Raw genomic sequence first — 25,422 nt, 5'->3', positions numbered from 1 at the left:
AAAGAATTGTTACACCTTCTACATTGAAAAAAGCACAGAAAGCAACTGGGGTTTTTTAATGTGTTTAATCTGCAGTTAAAAAAAAAAAGGAAAACTGACTTTTCTAAGCATACGATAGACGTACTTCTAAAACAACATAATGATCAAGGTCATTTTCAGTTTAAAAAGCAGAAACTCAAATTTAACAGGCCCTGAAATCCCACTTTAAGAAGTTTATAATTTAAATATTTCAAAGCAAGTCTGTCCTTCAGATTAAGGGAAGGTGAAGCTTATATTAAAAAGCTACAATAGAACAAAAAACTGAATTCTGTTCTCATCTTATTCTCATTTAACACTTTGCTTTTTAGATATGCAGTTTAGCATTCCACATGAGGTTGTCTTTATTTTCTTTAAGCCACGATTATGTCAAATTAATTCCTCTTTTCTGTGTGTCACGTAGTGTTAATAACATTACTGGGCTTGCAACATCTCAAGAGCTTTTTAGTCACAAAAATGAATGCTCCAGAAAGCAAACTTTAAGAAAAATTGAACCATTTTGTTAATAAAGACCATGTAGGTGGCTCCATAAACTTGGCGGTAGGGTTCAAGATGCATAGTATGGATAAAGGCAGTGTAATACCTCTATCTTTGTTTTTCAAAGCTAGAAATACTAAGTCATTCCACCTCTGAGTGTTTCTGCTTAGTACCTTCCTTAGAGATTTAATATGTAATGGGATCAATCCCAATAATTGCAGAGTTTGCCTAAGCAAAAAGGATGAGGTGAGAAAGGAGAGAGGGGGGAAAAAAAAGGCTTTTTTTTCCTTCCCCTCTGGTAAGCAGTTTCTCTTGTGGGGATGTTAGCTTCAGCAGAGCTAAAGGAACTGGTGTGAATTGCTGCTATCCATGTGAAATAAAGAGGGGTTGTAATCTTGTGTCAAAAGTGTCTAGTTCAAGGATTTATAAATAACAGCGGCTGTTGTAGATTCTGAAGGGGCTTGAGACTCCTTGGTCTGCAACTGCATGTAAATACTTTTGCTGTAGTAGCTGGATAGCAGATACTTGTTAGACACTACAGTGGTATCATGGATACAGGATTCTTGATGCTGGGGCTTCTTTGATGTTGGGATGTGCAAAGGGTTTTGATTCTGTGGCCATGCACATTCCCTTCCACAGCCCCTTTTCCTGCTGTTTGTTTCCGATTTAGCACAATGTGCGCTTTCCTGTGTCCCCTGGAGCAGCTTTGTGGGAAAGGTATGCTGTAATTGGTTTATAACCATTCATAATGATCTGGCAAGTCTGAATAGCAACGGGGAGCAACTTAACTTGTGATTTATTTAAGTAACCTACATGGATTAAAGGCACTCCCAAGTGTACAAGTTGAGCTAGTTGCTTAACTGGACGTAAATTTTCACATATAGCTTGGAAAGAGAGGGGTTTGTTGTGAAAGACTGAATTTGGATATATGTGCAAGCTTCTGGACTGCTAAACCAATTTGTGAGCAAAGTTTAATATTGTCTTTTTTTGGGATGTCTCAGTTTTTTAATTTAGTAAGTGCTAATATACCCTTGCCTCTTGTAACGCTAATGGAACATTAACTCGAGATTTTCATTTGTGGTTGGAATATCTAACCTTGCTTTTGGTGCAGTAAAACCCGCTCTGCTTTTGTAAGGCAGGATCGGTACTGCTGCTTTGGTGTTAGTCTTTTACCAGCTCATTGTCATTGCATTCCTGCTTGTTTTGTCAAGGCTCCAATTTTTTTTTTTGTTTTTTTCTCAAGGGATTTTCTCACACAACACCCATGATACGAGCAACCCACCAGCTGCAGGGCATGATGATCCGGCAGGCGGTGCGGCAGCCCTGGTAGTTGTAAGGCCACGGCTGGTAGCCCATGAGGGGCTCGCAGATGCGCTGGCACTGCGTGTAACTTCGCCGGCACTCGATGCAGCACACGCCCAGGTGATCCAGCATGGGGTCAAAAGCCATCCCTTCACCTTCCAGCTGCTGGAACGTAAAATATTAAATGTCATCCTGGTGCTCTTATTCTCTCGGAATAACAGAATACATCCATGCTCCTGTTAACCCCACAAAGGGTAAAACTTGTAGTCTTGGGCCTGCGGAAGTTGACAAAACTCCCACTAAGTGACCCGTGCATCTCGCTTTATTATTTTTTTTCTTTTGTCTTGCTCTCTTTGGCAGAAGTGTGGAATTGGTGCAATCACCCTTGTAAAATGGAAAGAACAACAGGCAGCTCTAACTTCATTGTTTTTATTCTACAGTCCTTGCAACAGCTTCAGCAACAGTAAGCTCCTCCCAAGCTTTAAATATTAGTGATAGAAAAGATTATCTGAGTCTTTCATGTAGGTGACAATGCCTGAAGTATATGGTGTGGTTTTTATGGTTAGTTTTAGGTTTTGTATTTCAATGCTTTTAAAGCATTTTTAGGAAACTATTCCCCTGGTCCCCTGCAGTTTTCTGAGGATTTTGCTCTTGTCTCTCAGTCTGGTTCCTTCCCTCCCAACCTGCCACACTCAGGTGCATTGTGGACAATGAGAATTCTGCCTGTTCTGCAGCTGACTGTAAGGAGCTAAATGGAGCAAAGTATGCATAAAATACCTAGAACCCTTTACCCTCCAAAATTCCTTTCCTCCTTTCTGGGGGGAAAAAAGGTAACCTGGATATTCTGCTTTTGGAAACTTGGTTGTTCTTTGCACATTGGTGTTATTTCAAGAAAAGCAGCAGTAATGTGCAAATGCTGAAGTACCAGTCAGCTCTTCAGCTGAACATTTTTCATTCAGAAAAGTAGCAGCACAACAAAAAAGTGACGCAGAAAGGTGCCAGCTCTTGTCTGGGCTTGTACGGGACACTATCGACAGCTGGGTGTTGTTAGGGACCCCAGCAGCTCCTTCCCAGTCCTGAGAGCAGGAAAGAGATGTTTTCTTGGTCAGGATTCATCATCCTTGAATTCACATACCTGCAGCATGAATATCACCTGAGCTCATCATCCAGGCTCCACTTAGAGTGAGTAAAGAGAAACAGCTCTAGGGAGGATTCATTTCATCCTTCAGGAGAGACCTCCAGCATAATTAATGGTCCTTCTCAGTCCAGTGACTCAGTCTCTAGGAAAGCCTGGGATAGGCATCGGGGCAGTAGCTGTTGGTGAAGGCGCATCCTGCCCTGCGGGCTGAGGGAAGTCTCACGGCTGCATCTGTCTGGCTGCTCTCCATTTGGCCCGGCTGCCCTCTGGCTGGAAGAGCGGACCTGTGGCCATTGTTCTGCCACTGCCCTCCAGAGGCAGGGCAGCTCAGACCTCATGGACATGGTCACGTTAGTGGCTGTGAGGAGAAGCTACATTCCAGTGCCACTGCTGTTTTACTGACCTCGTGAGAGAGTTGACTTAGATCCACTTTATTTGGAGTGATTAATTTAAGTTTAATTAAGGGATGTCAACTCGGCAGAATGCTGTCACAGTATAATGATCTCCTGCTGTTGCATAAATGTCAAGTCAAAGCTGGGACTTACTTCCAAAGCAGGAGGCATTTATCTTGTGACAGTGTTGTATTAAAATGACTTACTCCTGCTGCACCAAATGGTGGGTGTAAATTGTCTGGCGCTGGTGCAGCAGACTGGAAGGTGCCTTCTGCACAGCCAGCGTTCCTGCAGCGTGGCAGAGGTGTTGGGACACAGTAGGGTGGCTGCTCTGCTCTTTCTGGGGGGCTGCTGCTTCTTGAAGGGTGAGAACAAGTTTTACGACAGTCATCCTCCACCCAGTGCTGCTGTCTCAAAACAGATTCTTCCCTGTCAGTTGTTTGCTACTCTACGTTTGCTTACCCTCGTAGAGAAGAGGCTGAGAAAGAAATTTATTTGGCTGGACCTTAATTTCTTTGCACCCAGACACTTCTGCTGTGTTTGCCTGTAGCAGTCACGTCTGGTACTAATTTCTGTTTGAGAGCAAAGCATGTTTCTAGCTACTGGACTCTCTTCACATGGTAAATGATGGGGCTCAGCAGTCTGATCAAGACCAGCTTTGGATTGTTTTTAGAAGGTGCTACCCTTGTCAGATCTCCAGTACTGTTTCCATATGGACCTAGAAACCTCAAAAAGCAACTTGGCATCAACTTGGGTTAACCTTGTGACCTCAAGCACTTGTGCTTGTTTCAGACTGAAATCTAATGAAAACTGGGAGGACAGGGGGAAGACGTTTTTGAGCTTCTTAGGTGTTTTACCAGTCTGTTATTTTCTAGAAAAGCTGAACAAGCAAAGATTGTGCAGATTTAAAAAAAGAAAGAAAAGATGCAATGCACCCCACATTACCAGCGTTACCTGTCCAACACAGTCCCGGGCTCTGACAGATTACAGTGCAAATACTTACATTGTATGGGTTGTCTGGATTAAGTGTTTGATCTGTCTCTTGTCCCATTGGCCTGCTTTCATTAGACTGGTGACCAAGCTCTTGAGTCAGCTGCACAGTGTGTGACCTGGGGTTTACTTCAGAAGCAGCTTCCAAGTCTTCCTCATCAAAGTTTGATTCTGATTGGCGCTTGTTTCTCTTAATTTCTCTCCTCTGGTTATCTGAAGAAATAATCACCAGAGGACAATCCTACCTTGAGTGTGTCCTTGTAGTTCCCTAATATTTTAGGGATTTCTTTAAATATTAAAAAAAGGAGAGGGTGGAGGGCAGAGAGAAAGCCAAAACTGCCTTGGCAAACTTGATGAGCATCCCCATGGGAGCTGCTTGCCTTCCTATGTTGTGTCTGCAGCCAATACCAGTCCAAAGCAATGTGATTGCCTTTCCCTCCCTCCTTCCTCTCCTTAAGGCAAAATGTGTGTGAGGAGATTTGTTGGGGGGTTTTTGACCCAGCCTGTAGTCACTGATACTAACTCAGCAGCAGTTGCCAGCACTAGCAAGGCTAGCTGTGCACATCTCACTTTCTTAAAATGATTTTATGGCAGGATGGTGCCCTCCTCTCAAGGACATCTGGTTCTGGACAGCTTTGATACTGCTCTTTTGTTGCCCAGTGGGATATGTAAGATCATGAGGAAAGTAGAAAATACAGGTAGCTTGAATCCACAGGTGCTCTAAAATGTGGTAAATTTTTTTTCACATGTGTTGTCCCACCCAAGTGTTCTGCTATTAACTGGACCAAGGAGGAATAAATATTTTCTGAGCCTTGTCCTAGGCCTGGAAGTCACCTGAAGAGTTGCAATCTCCCTGGTGACTCCTGAACACCTTTGCTAAGCTTGCCCATGGACCCCAACTTCAGAGCTGGGATTGCCCCCAGGATCTCATAAACCATCCACTAGCTGCCTGGCTTAAAGTATCTTCCTTCCACTCCACTGAATTCCTCTGGGGAAGCAGGGTAGAAAACAGGACAGGCTATGGTCCCCAGTTCCTGGCCAGTGTTCCTGCTACCTGGTGTCAGCTGCCTACACATTTGGGGGCAAGTTTAAGCTGTTGTCTTATCCTTCTGTAGAAGGAAGCCAACCTCTCTGGAAATGTTTCATCTCCTAGCAAGTCACCCACTTGGGCTACACAAATTGTCTGAGTAAATACAGGTATGGAAAATATCTAGGGGATAAACTCTAAACCCACAATCCTGGCAGAAGCCCGGGAAGCCATGGGCAAGGGAGGAAAGGAGTCTGGTTTCCCAGATGTGCTAGTTTCGATAGCAAACCTGATGTAGGGGAAGGCATTTAGATGAAGGGAAGGATAACATACTTTTCAAATAAAAGAAATGTTACCTTTGGGATATGTTGGTCGCAGCCAGAAGATTGGAAGATCCCTGCAAAGCTCTAAAATTTTGGGGCTTAGGAAGCTGTTATGCTTGATAGGTTCATCTGCAGCCACCCAGATAAGGGAGTTTTTGTCAAATCTCACAGGCATGATTTCATCTTCCTGCAAATAGAAGAGCATAAATCCTTTGCTGCTCAGTGAGCAGTCATGTGCCTGCTCGCTGCTAATTCTTGAGCACCAAACTGTAATTATCTGCTGCAACTAATACCGAGCATCCTTCTATGTCATGAATATGAACAGATTGTGCTGAGCCAAAGCCTGGGGAAAGGCTGTCATCACTGAAACGAAGGGCAAAGCCACTGTCAGCTTTGCTGGGGCTATGATTTCACCCATCTCACCCTGGAAGGCTTCTGTGCCATGCAAGAGGGCTGGGTGTCAGAGATCTTTCAGCCCAAAGCACCAGAATTTCAGGTGGTAGAAACCAAAGATCTACCACCTTCAGCAAAGCAGCAATGAAATACCAGCAAAACTCAAGCCCCTCATCTTTCCTTATGCTCTGTTCTCATTTGATGTACTCCCACTATCTAACTGTATTTACAATGTGTGTAAGGGGGGTGAGGGGTGGAATCTTGGTCAAAAGTTTGAGAGAGGATTATAGCTTGAGAACTGCTCCAGCTCCCAGTTCTAAGTCAATGTGATCGGCCTGATTAAAGGTCTTGTTTGGTAAAAGCAATTCAATTGACCAAAAGCTTGAAGTGGAAGTTAAAGGAGCCTGCCTTTTTGAAGTGTACCCTGCAGGTTTTTGGTTCATATCTTCAAAGTAATGTAGGAAAATGCCAGTGATTGATTCTTTAAAGTTGTTAGTTCAAAGTATTATTTTACATAAAATGTGTAAGTATTTTATAGCAACGGTGAAATATTAAAAGAAAACTAACTTTTGAATCATGAAAACAAGCATGATTTCAAAGTTAAAATTCTAAATTGCTTTCATAAAAGTCATCAAAACTTGTTATATAACCGACTAGATCAATTTATTCCCTTGAGTTGTTGTTTCTTTAGTGTGTTTATTGATTTCTTTTGTAGGTCTCAAGTCATTTAAGTTTGCTATCCAATCTGTCTACTGCTCTTTATTTATATTCTCCTACTTAAGCTTTTATCAACATCAGAAATACCTGAATCTAATTTTCAGAAATAAAAATATCCTTTGTTTCTGTTTGAAATGATCCTGACTTGTGAGCAGCCAGAACCTGGGTATCTATTAAAGCTCATTTTACTCAACAATTTTTGTAGGTAGTGTTGTTATGATGCCCATTGTAGGAAAACAGCATATGCATACTTTCCCTTAAATACTTCTGTATCAGAGAGAGGACTTGGCCCAGAAAAATAAATACTACTTTGCCATTCCTGTAGTACATCTGGCCTGGAAAGTTGAGTGACAGGAAAAAGTCAATGTCTTAGTGGTAGCATGAAGTCAGCTGCTTTGTGCATGCAATTCATTGCATCAGTCACATAGGTGATTGATCTTTGGAGAAGATGCACAAAAAACAGGACAAGGAAATAGTTTTACTGTCACCAGGTAGAAGATTAGAAATAACTTTTTGATTACTTTAGTGATGCCATGATGATTTTTTTTCTTTTATACCCCTTTTATATACCTTTTTATAGCTTTTGCATTCTTAGTGGTTTTTTGCCTACATTCTTGGACTTTTTTGTCAAGCTAGGAGACTAAACATTTTAGAAGCTTCATAGGTAGGGATCAGAAGGCCCCAGACCCCAAAACACATTCTGTAAACTAAGATAGAACCATCCAGGGGAAGGTTCCTTGGGGAGGGGGGCTCACTTGAGCCTCTCATTGAGGTATCTTTGATAGATATGCTAATTAGTAAAACCTATAATGTTATACCCGATCTTTTGAGGGTGTGCATTTCGGCACATTCCACCTGGATGTGGTGCACCTAAGGATCCTTAAAATAAATATAGAGGTAAAATCCCTTTTTCCCTTCTAACCCTGTTTGATTCTTGATTTTAAGACCAGGAAAAGTCTATCATTAGGATAATGTCCTCAGGTCTGTGACTTTGTTCTTAAAAAACATGAAAAATTTGAAATTCAAGCAATAGTGCTGATGAGGTCAAGGCCAGCTGCCTTTAAAATAAGGCAAGGCAGGAAAGATGGAGCTCTCCCTCTGGAATTCGTGCAAGTTCTCTTTCCCATCATGGGGGAAATCCTGCCATCTTCAGGAGGCTTTGTAACATTTGTCAGCCTTTCTGACTCTATTTGGAGAGACCTTTTCCCCCTTCGTTTTAAAGCAGATGTTCAGCAGTCACAACACCACTGCAGGGAGGTCCAGCCTTAACAGCGCCTCTCTCCCAGCTAATTGTGTCTGGCTTTTATTCTCCCAGGAGTGGAGCAAACCCAAGGAAAGGGGCTGTGGATCTCCTGTGCTCTCCTGCCAGTGGCTGAGCCCCCAGCAGTGTCCAGGCTCAGCAGGACTCAAGTCACTGGAGCTACTCCTGTGTGAGCAATGGGTTTGGGAGTCTGAGCTCTGGGAAACTCAGCCTTTGAGCACATAAAGCAATCGGATTTTTGTGCAAATGTGAGGAGGGTTGGCGGTATCTGGGTGAGAACTGCAGCTTCTGTGCTGGTTGTAATGCAAATTCTATGAAATTTAGTTAACATGTTGTAAAATTAAGTTTTATGCTAAGAAGGCAAAGTCATATTTTTTTTAAAAAAGTTATTATTTCTTCTGAGTTATCTGAATTTTTGCCATGTTTTCCACAATTCCCTTTTACTGACTAGAGTGATGGAGTCCATGCTTCTGCTCAAGAGAATTGATAGAAATCTCCCGGGATCTACCACTGTCCTTCTTTGCATTGACTAAAGCAGCTGCTTCTTCCACACTTTCCCTTCCAGCCTTGTGCACAGCCTGGTCTCAGGCAGGTGCTCTTGTCACGGAAGTCTCCTGTGGATCTGGTAGAAATTGGTCTGTGGCTTCCCCACTCACTAATCTGCAGCCTCTCACGATGTCCCTGACACCAACCTTGCTTTGCTTGTCTTTCAGGGACTCCTTGCACCCAGTCAGTGAATGCTCAGCTATCCTACCCTACCTTCCAACAACCCTACCATGAGCCAGAGTGTCTTTCAAATGCCCTTTTTATTTGTACTTAAATACCTCGTTAAGGCTCTCTCTATACAAAGATTCGTTAAAAAAAATAAACTCCCCCTTACCAGCTCAGATGAGAGGCTCGCTTTAGCCATAGCATCAACTTCGGGGACGTGAGCTTTTGGCTGAGCTTTGATGTAACACTTTTCTCCTTCAGCAAAACGGATCCCAGTTATGCCCTGCAAAAGCAGAAGGCAGGGGGTTGTGCACAGCCCTCCAGCTCCTCACCACCCCCTAGAAAGTGCCTCAGCTCTGCTAAAATTGCCACTGAATTTTCAGTCTGAAGGTTAATCTTATTTAAAACCAGAAGCAATAAAATGCTCTTCCCTCATCATTTTAGCTTCACAATTTTGGTCAAATGGGTCTAGAAGTTTTTGCTTGATTTCTTAAAGTGGGGGGGTGTTTTATGTAAGTGCTTCCATGCAGGCTGTAGGCTACTTGGAGTAGCTCTGTTAAGGAATTAGTTGACATGATTTGAACTGTAACTTAGCACCTAACGTAGGCAGTCCTGAGATTGTGTTAGCTGGTGGCACGGCACCCTTGTGACACAGTTTTACAAAAATGCGGGGGCAGCTTCGTTCAGTTTGTGCAAAGAGTGACTGTGACAGCAATGGGAAGTTTGTGATGGGCAATTTGGTGCAGAAATCTGTGTGTGGGACTTTGTCTGGCCTACCAGGGTGAAAAGCAATTGCATAAACCATGGATGCCTAGTTTTAATCAAGAGAAGGAGCAAGTCTCCTGCAAGTTCTGGGATGCCCCTTCCAGCGCTGTGCCAGAACCTCAGGCATCCACATTTTGCCACAGGAACCTTGTCTGTAGTTCCTATGTTTCTACTGTAGGTTTTTGGGTACCCATAAAAGAGCTCTCTTCTACACTATAAATTTAGATACCTCGTTGTAAATGGCAGAACTTCTGTGTTTTTCATGTGGTTGCACAAGCTCCAGTGAACCGCCTAAATGTAATTACCTAGGGCCCTTTGAGGTGTGCTGGTTTTCTGCCTGGCCTCTAGCTGCCAGGAGAAGGCACACATGACCCCTCTTATCTGCCCTGAAGGGGCATCATGGATGCCTTCGTGTGCAGTTTTGAGTGCCACCATGTAAGAAAGACATTAACTGTTAGAGAGTGTCCTGAGGAGGGCAACAAGGATGGTGAAGAGTCTGGAGGGGAAACTGTATGAGGAGCGGCTGAGGTCACTGGGTCTAATCAGCCTGGAGGAGATTGAGGGGAGATCTCATTGCAGTTACAACTTCCTCGTGATGGAAAGAGGAGGGGCAGTCACTGATCTCCTCTCTGTGGTGACCACTGACAGGACCTGAGGCAATGGCCTGAAGCTGTGTCAGAGGAGGTTTAGGTTGGATATCAGGAAAAGCTTCTTCCCCCAGAGGGTGGCTGGGCACTGGAATGGGCTCCCCAGGGAAGTGGTCACAGCACCAAGCCTGACAAAGACCAAGGAGCATTTCCACAGTGGCTCTCAGGCACCTCTTGGGATGGTGCTGTGCAGGGCCAGGAGTTGGACTCAATGATACTTGTGGGTCTCTTTGAACTCGCACCACTGAGATGGATGGTACTGGGGCACTTGAGCCATGTCCTGTGTGTCTGCAGGTTCTGTGTAGCCAGACACGCCCCCATCAAAGCAAAATGCCTACCTGTAAAGCAGTGAGAGAAGGGATGGCTATGCAAGGATGGGTGCACTAGGACATCAGGCTTTGTGGTGTGCCAAGTGTGCTAGGAATACTCTTATATTGTCAAATCCAAGCCTTCTCTGACCATGCAGTCATTCCAGCAGTGCCAGTCAATCCAAAACTGCTAATGTAAATACCAGTCTGTTGGAAGCACATCTGTTCAATTGCTTTCTCCTTTGTGTGCATTCTTGGCTGAAAACCCAAGTGGCCTTATCCCTTTGCTCTCACTGGGCTTGTCCCTGGCCCTCTGTAATTTCAAGCATGCACCGTCCCTGGGAGGTCCCTTTAGCTGGTTGGTGTTAGGAGCTGATTTCTGACCTGGTTGTGACAGGCAGTAGCTCACCAGCAGCACATGTGGAGGCAAAATGAGTTCAGCACCTCTCTGGTGGACTGGTGCTTTTGTGCAGATGTGAAATGGCAAAGGCAAATGAGAAGAGCTCGCTGTAGATGGTCTTACTCAGCTGCTAATAATGTTGCTATGGTGATGCTAATGAGAGTTTCATAAAGGCAGAACCACAGCTGTTGGGAAAGTTGGAGTCCAGAGTCTCCTGGCATGGATTTATTTGTTCTTGCTGAGAAGCCAAGGAGCTGAATTTCCTTGCCTTTCTAGATCCAGCAAGGATCTAGATCTGGCTGCTCCAGAAGCAGAGATGCTTCCTAGCAGCAGCATCTTTATTTTAGGTGCTGCTTTGACTTACAGAGGGCTTAACTCTGTAGTTGAATGTTTTGCACCTGACAACATTTAACTGCAGGGTCTGGGCCCTGTAAATGGGTTTCTGCAACATCACCTAGATGTGCCTTTAGTAGCACAGGGGTGGTACAGCTCAGAGAACCACTCTACCTGAGCTGCTGAGCTCTGCTGAGGGCTGGCAGCTGTAAGTCCAGGCTCTGTGCTGAGCAGCCACGAGTTGCTGGGGAGCCCAAGTGTGTTTGCTGTCAGCCCAAGTGGCCCAGCACCTTGTGTTTGGTGCAGATGCATAAACTGTGCTAAATGCCTCCATCCTCTGCCATTCGGATGAACCCAGGCCAAGCCATGGAGAGCAGCTCCCATCCTTGCCCTCAGGGCACAGGAAGCTCCCCAGGTCAGGCACTGTATGGGGATCTCTCCTTGGTATCTCCGTGGCTTATTGTGTTGACCCTATGCTCCTCAAACAGGGATGTTTGGGGGAGGTGTTTTTTCCAGTTCAAACCACATGAAATCATGTGAGGGTTTTGTTGCAGCCTGACAGAATGTTTTTCTAGTAAGACCCCAAGGTCACATGTCATAGTTCTGCTCAGTGGTTTGAAAATGCAAAGTGCTTACATGGAGCTAAACCCAATGCAGCCTAATCCACACCACTTCCCAGAGTGGTACCTGCCATGACTGATCTCTCTCCTAAAAGCACTTAGATTTTTGTTTTGGAGGAAACTGCCTGTCTCCCTTTGAAAGCAAGCCAGGAGAACAAAAATGTTTGTGTGGATGGTTGGAGGCTGGAACCTGAGACTGACTGGGACAGAGTAGTCAAGGCAGAGCAAAGTGTCCTTAAGAGTCCAGCGCTGGAGCGTGTTACATGAAGGACAAGGGTGGCACTACTTACAATCTGAAAATCATGGACTTCAACAGCCTCTTCACTCCCGCTTCCTGTCTTGAATGTCTCTAAGTTGTTTCCAGCATCTATTTCCATTGATCCATCTTGTACTTTTCCATTAATGCTCATAGTATAGTGAATGTTGTACACCTGGAATCAATAAAAGAGTGGTAGCACATGCCAGTAATTACTTACTGCCTTCTTCCTACACCAGGCAATGGGTCAATCTGACTCTTATATCCCTATTTAGCTCCTGAATTTTGCTTCTGCAGGTGTTTGATAACCCTCCAACAACCAACGCTGCACTACTTCACTGTTGGGGCAGCCAGCCCTGAGAGGTTGTTCAGTTTCCATCCTTGGAAGTTTTCAAGACCTCACTGGATAAAGCCCAGAGCAACCATCTCTGACCTCGCAGCTGTCCCTGCTCTGAGCATCAGGTAAGACTAGAGACCTCCTGAGGACCCCCTTCCAGGGAGTGCTTATAGTTTCACTTCATAAACAAGGTGGGGTGAGTCCACACCCATGTTCACTCTGACCTAAAAAACGTCTTCTAGGACATTTTAGGAATTGCTTGTTATGCTGGGATGATTCCCAAAGGACAGCAGGCGCGAATGTCCTAGTCTGAAGAAGGCCAACCCCTATTTATCTCTTGGGATGTTCTGCTGATGCACAGGAAAACAGGTTCCTCTTGAATACGAACATACTTCCCAGCTTGTAATGGATGTGAACTTTGTTTAAATTGGATGTGAAGTTGTATACTCTCGTATTTTCCTTGTCAGCGTATTTGCCCTTATCCTATTTTCAATGAGGAAAGCTACAGCGTGGTTTGTATTTGCTGGAGGACCACAATCTGTGGAGGGGTTTTGTGATTCTCTTGTGCAGCTCTGCTAAAAGTGCTGTGCAAGCAGTTTATTTTAGGTCTTAAAAAAGCCTTTACAGCATTTTAATAAAAAATTTACACTGACAGCTAGAGACAAATTTCTTCTTCTCTCACCTTCGCTCAGGAAAGTCTAAGGTGTGCTGAAGATTTATGGTTACTCAGTTAAACAGAGCCGCTCCTGTATTCTCTGCTTTCTAGGACTCCTGTTGAACATGGTCCAACATGGTCCATAAAACCAGACCAGTGTATGCGGTCTCCCCTGGTAGGGGCTGAGCTAGAGTTGAGACTTGGATACCCCTGTCAGTTAGGGAAGAATTTAAAGCTATAAAATAAAACCAAGAATTTAAAAATTGAGGTAGTTTTTAAATGAATGACTCTGAATATAATTTTTGCAGCTGCTTTCTAGGCATTTGCAAGTCAAGTGCAGCTCTCTGAGTTTGAAGGCAGCTTAGAAAAATAACTCTCAGCTTTCTCAGTGTCTTCACCTAGAGATCAACTTTGAAGCTTAATGAAAACTGTGAATGTGACATATCTTGTATGGCTAAATTTAGCTGATAGGAGCATTAAAAAAGGGAAACATTGTCCTGTACTCCACAAATGCACCTACCTGCTCAGAGCTGAAAGCACTGCCCCCTGCCTATGGCACCATTTGCATTCCTCTCCCTTTTCAAAAGCCTAGAGAAGCACATGGTTCTTGCAGCACGTCTTGGAGGTCAGCAATGTGTCCTGTCTTTTTGCTGTAAAACCTTGTACTTTTCTTTCTGATTATCTGAATTATCCCTACATATAAGCTGAGATACATGAAGTCACATTAGTGTATCTTACAGGGGCACCTTTGCTCTGGCTGCTGGAATTCACACAAGGCTCTCCTTGATGAAGGCTGGCATGTGGCTGGAGGCAGTACAGAACTTCTTCCAAAGTAAATTCAAGGGTACTAATTTAATTTATGGAGAAAGTTACATTCATGTGTGTACCATCATGTTTCAAAGATGTTTTAAACACAAATTCTATATAAACAGAAAGAAAAGTTAATCTGTAAACATGTTCTAATGCTCTGAAGTTTGGTTCTTTAACTGATCACCAACTTCTCAGTTTCATTCTTTGCATAAAGTGTTTTTCACATACCCCAGAAACTATAAATAATAAAACTTAACTTTTAAAATTGATCCACAGCTGCAAACCTAAGTGTATGCACAGTCATACAAAGCACCAGCGTGAACTAAAGGTGTCTGTTTATGGGTTAATTATAGCATTACATACTTGAGGGTCCAGGTAGAATCTGGACCAAGAATGCTGATACTGTGAAAAAAGAATTTACACATTTCAATGCTTTTTTTGTCCTGAGAGCTGGAGTTTGCCCAGGATGTGAATCCCTGGGGACTTGTTAGGGTTTGAGTTCACTGAGGATTTGTGAGCAGAAATCAATGTAGAGTCTGTGCTCTCAAAGATGTGTTCCGTGTTCTCTAATAAATGTGCTTCCAGGAAGCTCCATCCACACAGCCACCAAAGACATTGATTGTAGGTTTGGGTTTTTAGGTGTTAGGGATTTTTGAAAGCATGAAAAAAACCCTACAGGTCTGCTTAAAGACCTCTTCTTAGACGTCGCAAGAAGTGCTTCCAGCCCGTGCCTCTCCCTACGTGCGAGAGCTCCCCGCCCGCGCGGCCCCGGGTGCGGACGTGCTGCGGGGCCCGGCCCGCCGCGCTCACCTGCCGCTCCGTGGCTTTCCAGAAGTAGAAGGCGCCGATGGCCCCGGCCAGCAGCAGGAGGGCCCCGGCGATCAGCACCGCGGCCCCAGCCTTCAGCAGCCGCCCCGGCCCGGGGGGCGCGGCCGCCGCGTACGCCTGCGGAGAGCGCGGGTGGGAGCGGGCACGGACCCCGGCGGGGGCCCGGCCCGGCCCGGCCGTGCGGAGCGCAGCGTCCCGTCCTGAGCCCGGCACCCGATCCGACCTGACCCGTTTTGTCCCGATCCGTCCCGTTACGTCGCGACCTGTCCCGAGCCCACCCGTTACCTACCGACCCGACCCGACCCGTCCCGTCCCGACCCGCTCGGTCCCGTTCCATCCCAACTCATGCCCACACGTTTTGTCCCGATCCCACCCTGTCCCGCCCGGTGCCTGCCGGCAGCACTCACGGGGGGCAGGCACAGCTCCACATCGTCGGGCCCCGCTCGGGCGATGGGCACCTTCTCGGAGCCCTCTGCCATGGCTGCCGCGGGAGGGAGACCTGCTCGGGCTCGGCCCCGGCCCCGGCGGGGCTGCACCGCCCCGGCCCGCCCCGCTCCCAGTCGCGGCCTCGGCCCGCGGCGAGGGCAGCACCGCCCAGTCCCGGGCACAATGAGCCCCTTAAGCGGCCCAGCAGCCGGCGGATCTCCCCGGGGCTGTGACCTCCTGCCCTGGCCCCGTCCCTTCCAACCGACCCCTGGCTCTCGTCTCCAGCTTCCGAGCAGGGGGCGGGGATGTAGGGGACAAGCAACCCCCGCACGCCGTGGCGGAGAGGAGGGGTGCCCGGTCAGACAGACGGCCGTCATAAAAAAAACAGCTTTTAAAATAGAACAACGTGTTAACTGCTTTTTTACACTTGCCACAGGAATTCACAGGCGCCGGAGCTGACAAGCTGCTGGTCGGTGACTGCTCCGCACACCTCTCTGACTGGCACAAGCCAACAGCCTCCGGCTGAGCCCCGTGTCCGGGCTGGGCACAGCCTGGGAAAGGGAGCAGCGAGCCCAGGCCTGCTGCAGCCTAAGTGGGGGTAAAGTGAGGGGCTAATTTAATCTTTTCATTTAATAAGGATACCTTGTGCCTTTATACCTGAAAGAGATGTATCCCCAGGATTTCTTGTTTCCCATCACTCACCATGCTCATATGGGCTTTTTTTTTCTGAGTATCTGAGGTATGGTAGGATCATAAATGTTGGGTGGAAGAAATGTTCATCTGCATCTGTTTGCTCGTTCTAATATTGTGTTAGCAAGCTTTTAAGGGCTACAACTGCCTATGTGTGTCTATCCATGTCTGTCCATGTCTATGTTTCCTTCAGGCCCCTTATGGATATCCTGCCTGTACATACATGCACAAGCATGTGTCTGTGTGTGCACCCTTTGATGCTGGAAAAGAAACTGTACTGGACTCCTTTGGGGCTGATGGTGTCAAACACAAAGCACAGCATCCTTTGTAAGGCTGGAAAACAAGACACGAACATCAGCTGCAAAAGGACTGTGATGGGGGGGTGTCTGAGTTGTGGCCTGTCCTACCCTGCCCTTCTTGCTCAGTGGTCCAGCTCCAGTTACCCAGACAGGCAGCAGTGAGGGGGGATTTAATCTGGGAAGACTGTGCCACGTGGGGCCCCGTCTCACTCCAGAGCAGTGCCTACAATTACCAGCTCTGCCGTAGCAATTTTTTTTCAAAGTATATGTCTCCATTTATATTTCTCTTCCCCTTTCTTCTCCATTTTGTTTGTCTAGCTGGTTGTTCTGTTGTTACACACTACTGACATGTCCCCCCCAATCTTAGAATTTCTGGGGTCTTGATAATGGAAGCCAGCTGATGACCTTGTCCCCACCACGGCTCATCCCGCAAAAGGAAAGTTTGGCCCCCACTGTTGATTTCCTACACCTGCCTCTCCTCTGTGCCCCACTCCATAACAGTGAAAATTTTTGTTTTTTCATGCCTGAATCACTTAACTGATTTAACCAGTAGTTGAAAACCCATCATCAAGCACTGCAAAAGCAGAGAAAGCTCTCCTGACCACCTTGTGTCTGCTTGCTTGAGGACTGAATCCCAAAGACACATGATTCCCATTTTCCTCCCCTTCAACCTAAATTCGTCCTTTCCATCGATTACTGTCTTTAGCGATCAGACCTTCAACCAAAATTTAACGGGCATAGTTGCTGCTGAAAATAAACACAATCACAGCTCATTAAATCAAAAGCAAAGCCCACTGTGCAACTTCCTAAACTAGGACATATTCCAACCCGCTCTTGAATGACACACTGCGGTAGGTTGGGGCTAATAATAAGATTATCATCCTCTTCATTAGCAAGTATTTTGTTACACCAAAAATCTCGTGAATGGATATGTCTATCTTGGCAAAATGTGAGAATCCCAGCCTTTGATCTCAAACCTTCATTTAGCATCACTGCTTTAAAAAGACAGATTTATTTTAAGGCCCCTGTGCTTGTCTCCCATGGGAAAATGTGCCAGGGAAGGAGTGCTTGCCCAGGAAGAGCTGCTGCTCACTGGGGTTCATCTTGTTTGAGCTGCTTCCCTGAGACTAAGGAGAGGAAGCTTCTGTCCCTCCCATCCTGGCATGAATCTGAGTCCGCAGCGGCTCCTTTCTTGCAAGGTGACTGGAAGGGCAGAGGGAGGCCGAGCTGTTTTGTCTTGCAAAAGTGTGGCTCAGGCTGCCCTGACACAAGGAGGAGCATTAGCAAAGAAACTATCAGCACAAGAATGAATTGGTGGAATTCTGTGCTGGATATTCACGGAGGGACCTTCACTCCAGTGCTGTGTGGTGAAATGCAGTGTCCTCTCTGGAGCAAAAAGGATGGGGTCAGAAGGCCCCATCTGATGGGACCTGAAGGACCCCACTGATGGGGCAGCAGTGGCCCATGCAGGTTTTGGCATGGGCAGATTCGAGCAATTCCAAGCAGTGGTGCCAGCTGCAAGCTGATCCACAGGGATTGGTCCCCGAAAGGCTGGGATGTGAGTGGGGTCCTGCTCGCCTGGGGAGATGTGGGTGGGAGAACCCATCCTTTGGGAAGGAGCTGTTCTGCCTAAACCCTGGGAGAGAAGCTGTGCAGCATTTTCTCCTCAAATTAAGGTTCAAATTCCCCAAGTAATCCTCCAAACATATTTTTCTCATGCAGGGAACAATCTCAGATTATTTTTTTCCCAATTCAGAGCATCACTGCCTCTTCTTCTTTTGTTCCACAGGCAGAGAAAGGACAACATGAAATTTCAAGCAGACAGTGAAAAAAAATGTTCCTGTTACAGGGTTCACAGCTTACCACCTCTAGTTCACCCCTATGCTTATGCTTTGCCTTTTGTGTGGGCACAGAGGAGGGTGCAGAGAGTGTATCTTCTACCATTTGATTGATTAGGTGACAAGAGGGAAAACAGGAGTTTTTAGACAGATGCAAATCTGTGCAAACAGCTCCACATTCAGCAGCTCCAGACTCTCGATGCAGAGTGCAAAGACGAGTGCAACAGCCAGGGTTTGCAGGGCTTAGGACAAAAAAAACATGACTTGCCTTTCACTGGCTGAACCCTTCATTTGCAATAAAGATGACGATGATAGCAGTGTCTGAGCTCAGTCTCCTCTCTAAATAACATGTGTGTGCTCAGCTGGATTAAGCCAACTTCTGAGACTGGAAATCATAATAACAGTCTTTTACAGGACAGCCTTTCTGGTCGTCTAATACTATTATCCTCTGGGCTGAAAAGCATTCCAGAGCACTTGGAGTGCTACGATGAATGTGAGGTTGTTTAGCTGATAGTACTGGCTTGTCACAAGGAAGCACATTTTCTCATTATTTTCAAGTTTAAAGAAAAAGTTTAGAAGGAGAAATAGAAATATTAAAAATGAGAAGGATTTGGTCATGCTGTGTGCCTTTCTGTAAGTCTCTTGTGGTGCCTTATGCATTTCATCTTCATTTTCTAAGTGTTCCAAATAGTTGTTTGAACTACATTATGGCCTGAATGAAAATTGGTGAGGATTACTGAGACTGGGCACCTGAGTCACTGCTCTGCTTTTCCTCGGCTTTACACCACCATAACATGTTGCCAATTCAGGTTCCACATACTTGATGTCTCTTCAATAATAACCAAAGTCCTTGGGGAGAAAAAGTCCTACAGAAAATGAAAATGTTGACTTTGGTATTGTGGTGAGCTGACCCTGGCTGGATGCCAGGTGCCTGCCAAAGCTCCATCACTCCTCTCCTTGGCTAGACAGGGGAGAGAAAATATAACAAAAGGTTTATGGGTCAAGATAAGGACAGGGTGAGATTAGTTTCATTTACTACCAATCAAATCAAAGTAGGATAACGAGAAGTCAAACCAAATGCTAAAAACATTTCCCCCCCCACCCCATCCTTCTTCCTAGCCTCAGCCATACTCCTGATTTTCTCTCCCTTCTCCCCTGCAGTGGCACAGGGGGACAGGGAATGGGGGCTGTGGTCAGTTCATCACATGCTGTCTTCGTTGCTGCTTCCTCCTCAGGGAAAGGACTCCTCAGACTCTGCCCCTGCTCCAGTGTGGGGTCCCTCCCACAGGAGACAGTACTCCATTAACTTCTCCAGCATGAGAACTTCCCATGGCTGCAGTTTTGCTCAAACTGCTCCAGCCTGGGTCCCTTCTATGGGGTGCAGTTCTTCAGGAACAGGCTGGGTCCCCCATGGGATCACAAGTCCTGCCAGCAAACCTGCTCCAGCTGGGCTTCTTTCTCCATGGGGGCCACAGGTGCTGCCAGGAACCTGCTCCAGTGTGGGCTTCCCACATGGTCACAGCCTCCTTTTGGCATCCATCTGCTCCTGGAGCACCCCCTCCCACTCCTTCATTGACCTTGGTGTCTGCAGGGTTGCTTCTTTCACATATTCTCACTCCTGTCTCCATTTGCTGTTTCTCCAGCTTTTCCTCCCCTTTCCTAACTCTGTTACCCCAGAGGTGCTACCGCTGTCCCTGATGGGCTCGGACAAGGCCAGCGGCACATCTGTCTTGGAGCCAGCTGGCATCAGCTCTGTTGGACACTGGGGAAGCTTCTGGCAGCTTTTCACAGAAGCCACCCCCACAGCTCCTCTGCTCCTCAAACCAGTTATTTAACTTGTGATGGCCTAAGAATTCTGATAAACTCTAAAGATTCTTGCTGGCAGTGAGGCCAAAGGATGAACACCCACATACGTTTGTCATCACCATGGCTCTCATCTCTGTGGTGTCCCTGGACACTCTGGTGCTCCTAGGATGCTTGCTTTTCCTCCTCTCTTCCCCAGCTGACACAGTCCTCCTTCTCTGACCAGCGACTCATGAAATTTCAAACACCAAAACCATTGCTTTTCCTGGTAGACTGTAAAATTCTCCCTGGAAAGCCCTGCAAGGTCCATGCTCTAATGCTATTCTCTGGAGAAGACTGGCACCCCTGTTTGCCCTGCTTGGGATGCATCCCCAGCAGGACATCCCAGTGCAGCTGAGCTGGCCCCAGGATGGCCTTGAGTGTGCTTGGTGCAGGATGCCGCTCATCCCGATCCTCCCTCTTCTCTCCTGTGGTGGGGTGAGGACATATGGCCCATCACAGTTTGCTCTCCCTCACCCCAGGACACTAAAGGCTGATTTGTTTTTCCTCAGGGCTGGCTCCCATCTATCCATATGTCTTCATCTTATTCTTCTTAATTTAGCTAGTGGCTGTGCCTTCTGTTTTCTTGAGTTAAAGAAATAAAATAAAATAACTAGCTGTCATTACACGCTTTCATCCCTACCTTTAACGATGTGGTCTCTTTTGTAGCTGTTCTGTGCAAATTGCTCATAGGCTACTTTCTTTCTTAACCTCCAACCACAGCTTTGTGCTTTGGAGGTAGTTATTATCTTAAACAACTTGGTAGCATCAATCTGTTTCTTTCCCAGAGGCTTCTTTACACTTTGATGAGAAATCTGCCAAGTCTCTTTTTGCTTTGTGGCAAAGGCTGAGCCTAGCTTTCCTTTTTTTTTTCCCCCTCACCCAAAAGCACCCATGAATCAACTCTATTTCTCTTTTTCGATCTATGGGCTGCTCTCCTAATAATTTCATGACCTGACTTTAGAGAATACTTCCAATGAGATTGTCCCACAGGCATCTGCAGCACTAGAATGTTTTTTACAAATCTAATCTCTTGAACTGTGTGTTTTACTCACCCTTCTGAAAACACTTTAAACATTTTTTTTTGCTTCCATCACCTGCGTAAGACTTTTGCAGTAGTACATTCCAGCAGATTGAATCCTTATTCACCTATTCTCTCTTCTATTATTTTGCCTCTTACATCAGGATTTTTTTTTAGCCAATCTACAATACTTCTTCCCCCAGATTAGATCTTTTTTTTTAAAAAAAAGGTTTTTTCCAAAATACTCTCCCTCACATCAGATTTCATAAACTAAGCCTAGGAGAGTGAAAGAATCAATAAACAACCATGAGAAATTTTAGTGCTGTGGGGCTTTTTGTCTTCACAATCCTTTTCTTGAGCCTACTGGCTCTCAGAAATGACCATGGAGATTACAATACGTCCATCAAGGTGTACCAGGGCCTCTGTTCCCCACTGAAGGCTGTGAGAGCTGCATTGCCTCTGGGCTTAGGTTGGAACATGGACAAGAAAAGGGGTGAGTTCCTGCTGGAAAGTCCAGCAGACAGTGCTGTGACTCAGCTTTCGCTATGAAATCAAGCTCTAGCAACAACAACAATTTTGGCCTGGCTGGGGCCAAATCTCCTATCTCAAAGATGTTATTTGGTAAGCCTGGGGCAGAAAGGTCATCATGTGTGTCCAGTGTGGACTGCTGAGGGGAACAAATGCTTGAGAAATAGCATGAAAAAAGCTGTGGACCTTTCACCTTGGACAGCTTGGAAGAGTGAGGAATGGAGGGAGGAATGGCAGCCTGTGGCCCTAGAGGCCAGGTGAGTTTGGAGAAGGAATTGTGAGCTGCTGGGAAGAGCTGACTGCTCTGAGGCTCACAGCTGCAGCTGCCCCCAGGACACCCAGCACATTCTCAGGGCTTGCCCCACAGCGCCATGAGCAGCCATTTCCATGGCGCTCCCTAATCCCAAAAGGGAAACTGTCAAATAATTTAAACTCCACGTGATATAGCCCATCTGCTCTGGGCCATGCACAGCATGGGGGAGAGTTGAGGGTGGCAAACACCACCACAGGAAAGCTAACTGCAGAAGGGGTGGCAGTGCCCTTTGTCCACCAGTTGTCCTCTACAGGGTCCTGTGAGTGCAAGGGCAATGCCCAGCACACCTGGCTGTGGTGACACTGGGGGGAGCTGAGGATGAGCATGGACTTTCCCCGCTCCTCGCCAGCCAGGCTTTCTTGTGGCTGACAGACCTTCTGGTTGCTGCCTCAAGCTGTACACCTCTCCTTTCACAGTGTGTCAGGGACAGCAAGGGCTTGTCACCAGGCAGTTTTGGGGCTGGTTTGGGGGATAAAAACAATTAGCTTGCAGAGAGCCAGATAAATATGTTCTGTACCATCACAATAGGTGGACAGAATGGCCTCACAGCTGCTCTGCCTTCCTGTCTTCTTTCTCCTGCAAATGTCCCTCCACCATCCATGGCCTTGGTGGCCCAGAGGAGATGCTCAAGGTAGCTGATTTCCTGGCCTCTGCCCATGGAAAGCCAAACTTGTGGTCCTTACCACACATTACTCCCCTTTCCTGCAAGGAGGTGGTTGCAGCTGCCCCAGAGCATCTCGTGGCCACAAGGGAAACCCACCTTCCATCTGGGATCAGCAACTGGCTTTGTGGGAGAAACGTCCTCCACACAAGCTTGGCCTGATGAAAAGAGCTTTGTTGTCTCACTGCCTCTGCTTGTTGGTGCTGAAGAAACCTGGCCTCCAGCTGTGGCAACACAGTTTTAAAGGCAGAGGTGACTGGCACAGCATTTGCTCTGTGGTTGAGATGCAGCTGGGTGGTCCCTTGTGTGATGAATTAGTTAATGTGTGAAGAGCTCTGAGGAGGGCATAAAGCACTGAGCATTTCTAGTGCCTTCTGAGGATAATGCATTTTAAAGATCAACTTGGGTTTGCCTGCAATGTGATTTGTTTAATTATTTAAAGCCTGTTAGCATATTTTCCTCAAGGGATGGAAAATCCTCAGCAAAAGGATCCTTACACCAGAACAGAGATTGCCATTGTGCGCTGAAGGCCTGCGCTCACACCCAGCCACCTGCACTGATCCCATCATGCTGTGCAAATACCTTCCCAACTCCATAGGATGCTTCATTCCAGCCTCTTCTCCACACCTACAAGTCACCAGTCACTAAAGGGCACGTTGTGGGGCAGCTAAGGGGTAAGTACTAGTTATGGAGGGATAGGTACTTGTTATGGAGAAGGCTTTGAAACAGTTCTCAACCTCAGCCTTTTCCAAGCCTGTGCTTGGCCGGGTATGTCTGCACGGTGCAAGGTGGGATAATGTTAAGACAGACAGAGAAGTACACCTGGAATTCTTGTTGATGCCCAAGGAAGAGCTTTTTGGTTCAGGAGTCTCATCTCCACATAGCTGCACAGTGCAGGACTGTATGAGAAGGTGCAGAGCAGGTTTGGGAACAAACAGCCTCGCCACAGGCCTGGATTAACTGGTGCTCTTGCTCTGCCTGGAAACAGTTTCTTGCTCAGTTTTGCTAAGCCTGCTGTGACAAACAGCACATGTGAAGCTGACTCCACACTGCTGAAATCCCAAGGAATGGTGCCTCTCTCTTCTTCATTGCTCCCACCCTTAAATGCCAGCTTGGAAGCCCTGGCTTCTCTATGTCACCTAGAAGCCTGACCTGCAACCTCCCAGTTGAGAGGGAAAAAGCTCTCAATTGTTCTCAACTTTGAGAGAAATCACTGTGTTTCGTGTGAGTAGATTGTGTGTACTGGACAGGGTGAGGTGGTGAGGCAGAACTTCTCTTCAGCATCAGCATCGTACCTGGAAGGTGTTACACAGCAAACAAGCTGTGCCAGCACCTCCTTTCACCTCTTTCTGTTGCACTGAGCGATGGGTACTGACAGAGGTGCCATCCTGCCTGAGGGACAGTTTGGAAACGTTTTGGACATGGTGTGAGAGAGCACTAAGGCTTTCCTGCCCTTGGCATGATTCATGCTAACTTCTCCACGAGGGGCCTTCGCAGATAGGGAAGAGATGTTGGCTGTCTGGCAGCTCAGAGATTTGAGAGTAAGGGGGATGTTGCTTCCCTCAGCTGGGACTGCAAGTGGCACCCAGTTTTCCCAGCACTGCTTGGTGCTGCAGGAGCTGGTGTACCTGGATACCGGAGCTGGCACCACGTTGCATTGTCTGTGCTGGAGGCTGCAGCACTGCTTTCTTTCACTGCAGCACAAACTGCAGGGATAGCTCTTAGATTGGGTCTGACATTGTAATGGGGAACCCCAGAGACCAAGCACTGTTTACACTGGCAAGACCTGACGTCCTCGTGGCATTTGAGCTGGGTCACCGCAAATTTAAATTGTTGTTGATTTTTATTTTGTATTTACCCATGGAATCTGGACCCAAGGCTCAACTGGGGCATGGTGGATGGTTTCCACGAGGTCCATCCTTCAGCCAGTTTTACAGCTGAGTTGGCTGAAGTGCAAAGAGGTCAAGAGCCCCGAGTGAAACATGCCGAACAGGCGGCTCATTAAGGGCTGAACTCCAGACCCATGTTCCCAGTCCTCTGCTCTAATCACCAGGCGAGACATGGCAGAGCCTTATGGGGCTGATGCTGATGAAAGAAGAGTCAACAGCTTTATTTTGCAGCTTTATTAGCAAAACGACATAAAGCCAATGTGCCTGACTCTATTATTGAACCAGTAATCTCCGTGTGCTTACATCCAGAGCTTCCCAGCCGTTTAACTAGGAGTCTAAACAATAAAATATGTCTGAAATGGCTAAAGCAGAGGCAAAGCAGGAGGTAAGATGTCTAATTGGAGAAGTGGCAGCGGGATTCTCACCCCAGGGGTCTGTCCCTTGGGATTAACGGTTTGCTGACATCTGGGTTGCGTGGCACTGCTGCCTTGCCCTGGGTCCCACCAGGGCTGATGGCAGGGAGCCAGAAAACAAAAAAAATAACTCCCCAAACTCTTACCACAGGGAAGATGAAGATTTTTATGCTGTAAATGTGGAGGCTGTTGGGAGAAATAAACTGGCAGCTTCTACCCTGAGACGGTTGTGACTTCTCTTGGCTTGCAAAGCCACCTAAGGAAAGAGCGGGAACAGAGAAATACAGTCTCTTCTCCTGATGCCAGGGTTTGTCCCAACAGAGATAATCCCACTGTCTTGTCCCACACAGTTTTAAAGGTCTGAGAGTCTTATGTCTTAGGCTCTACAGAGGGATCTGGACATGCCGGATCGATGGGCCAAGGCCGGTAGTATGAGGTTCAATAAGGCCAAATGCTGAGTCCTGCACTTGGGTCACAACAACCCCAGGCAATGCTACAGGCTGGGGGCAGAGTGGCTGGAAACCTGTCTGGTGGAAAAGGACCTGGGGGTGCTGGTCAACACCAGCTGAACTTGAGCCAGCTGTGCCCAGGTGGCCAAAAACATCTGGCCTGCATCAGCAATAGTGTGGCCAGCAGGACCACGGCAGTGACTGTCCCCTGTACTCGGCACTGGTGAGGCCACACCTCAAATCCTGTGTTCAGTTCTGGGCCCCTCACTACAAGAAATACATTGAGGTGCTGGGGCGTGTCCAGAGAAGGGCAATGGAGCTGGAGCA

General features: G+C 46.8%; 1 protein-coding gene across 2 annotated transcripts; it reads right to left on the bottom strand.

Annotated features, from left to right (window-relative positions):
* Positions 1-46: 46 nt before the first annotated feature.
* CNMD (chondromodulin) lies at positions 47-15,316 on the bottom strand. Of its 2 annotated transcripts, XM_069009543.1 has the most exons (7): positions 15,134-15,316; positions 14,709-14,843; positions 12,131-12,271; positions 8,937-9,050; positions 5,719-5,872; positions 4,349-4,548; positions 47-1,980 (listed from the first exon to the last, which is right to left on the bottom strand). In XM_069009543.1, the coding sequence occupies exons 1-7, from the start codon at positions 15,203-15,205 to the stop codon at positions 1,765-1,767; spliced, it is 1,032 nt and encodes a 343-aa protein (XP_068865644.1). In that variant the 5' UTR covers positions 15,206-15,316; the 3' UTR covers positions 47-1,764. The 2 variants fall into 2 exon arrangements, with proteins under 2 accessions (XP_068865644.1, XP_068865651.1); XM_069009550.1 differs by lacking the exon at positions 14,709-14,843 and having other exon boundaries at positions 15,134-15,315.
* Between the last annotated feature and the right edge of the window lie 10,106 nt (positions 15,317-25,422).

This window comes from Aphelocoma coerulescens, chromosome 1 (assembly GCF_041296385.1).
Source record: "Aphelocoma coerulescens isolate FSJ_1873_10779 chromosome 1, UR_Acoe_1.0, whole genome shotgun sequence".
In the NCBI taxonomy this organism is placed as follows: domain Eukaryota; kingdom Metazoa; phylum Chordata; class Aves; order Passeriformes; family Corvidae; genus Aphelocoma; species Aphelocoma coerulescens.
This window is presented reverse-complemented; position numbering and strand designations above follow the sequence as displayed.

Bases quoted from the DNA above. Each gene is read 5' to 3' on its own strand.
- CNMD (XM_069009543.1), bottom strand. From the start codon at position 15,205: ATGGCAGAGGGCTCCGAGAAGGTGCCCATCGCCCGAGCGGGGCCCGAC. The intron at 9,051-12,130 runs GTAAGTAGTGCC...CTGCTTTTGCAG, and splicing joins AAGTCCATGATTTTCAGATT to GGCATAACTGGGATCCGTTT. The intron at 1,981-4,348 runs GTAAGTATTTGC...TTTACGTTCCAG, and splicing joins ATCCAGACAACCCATACAAT to CAGCTGGAAGGTGAAGGGAT.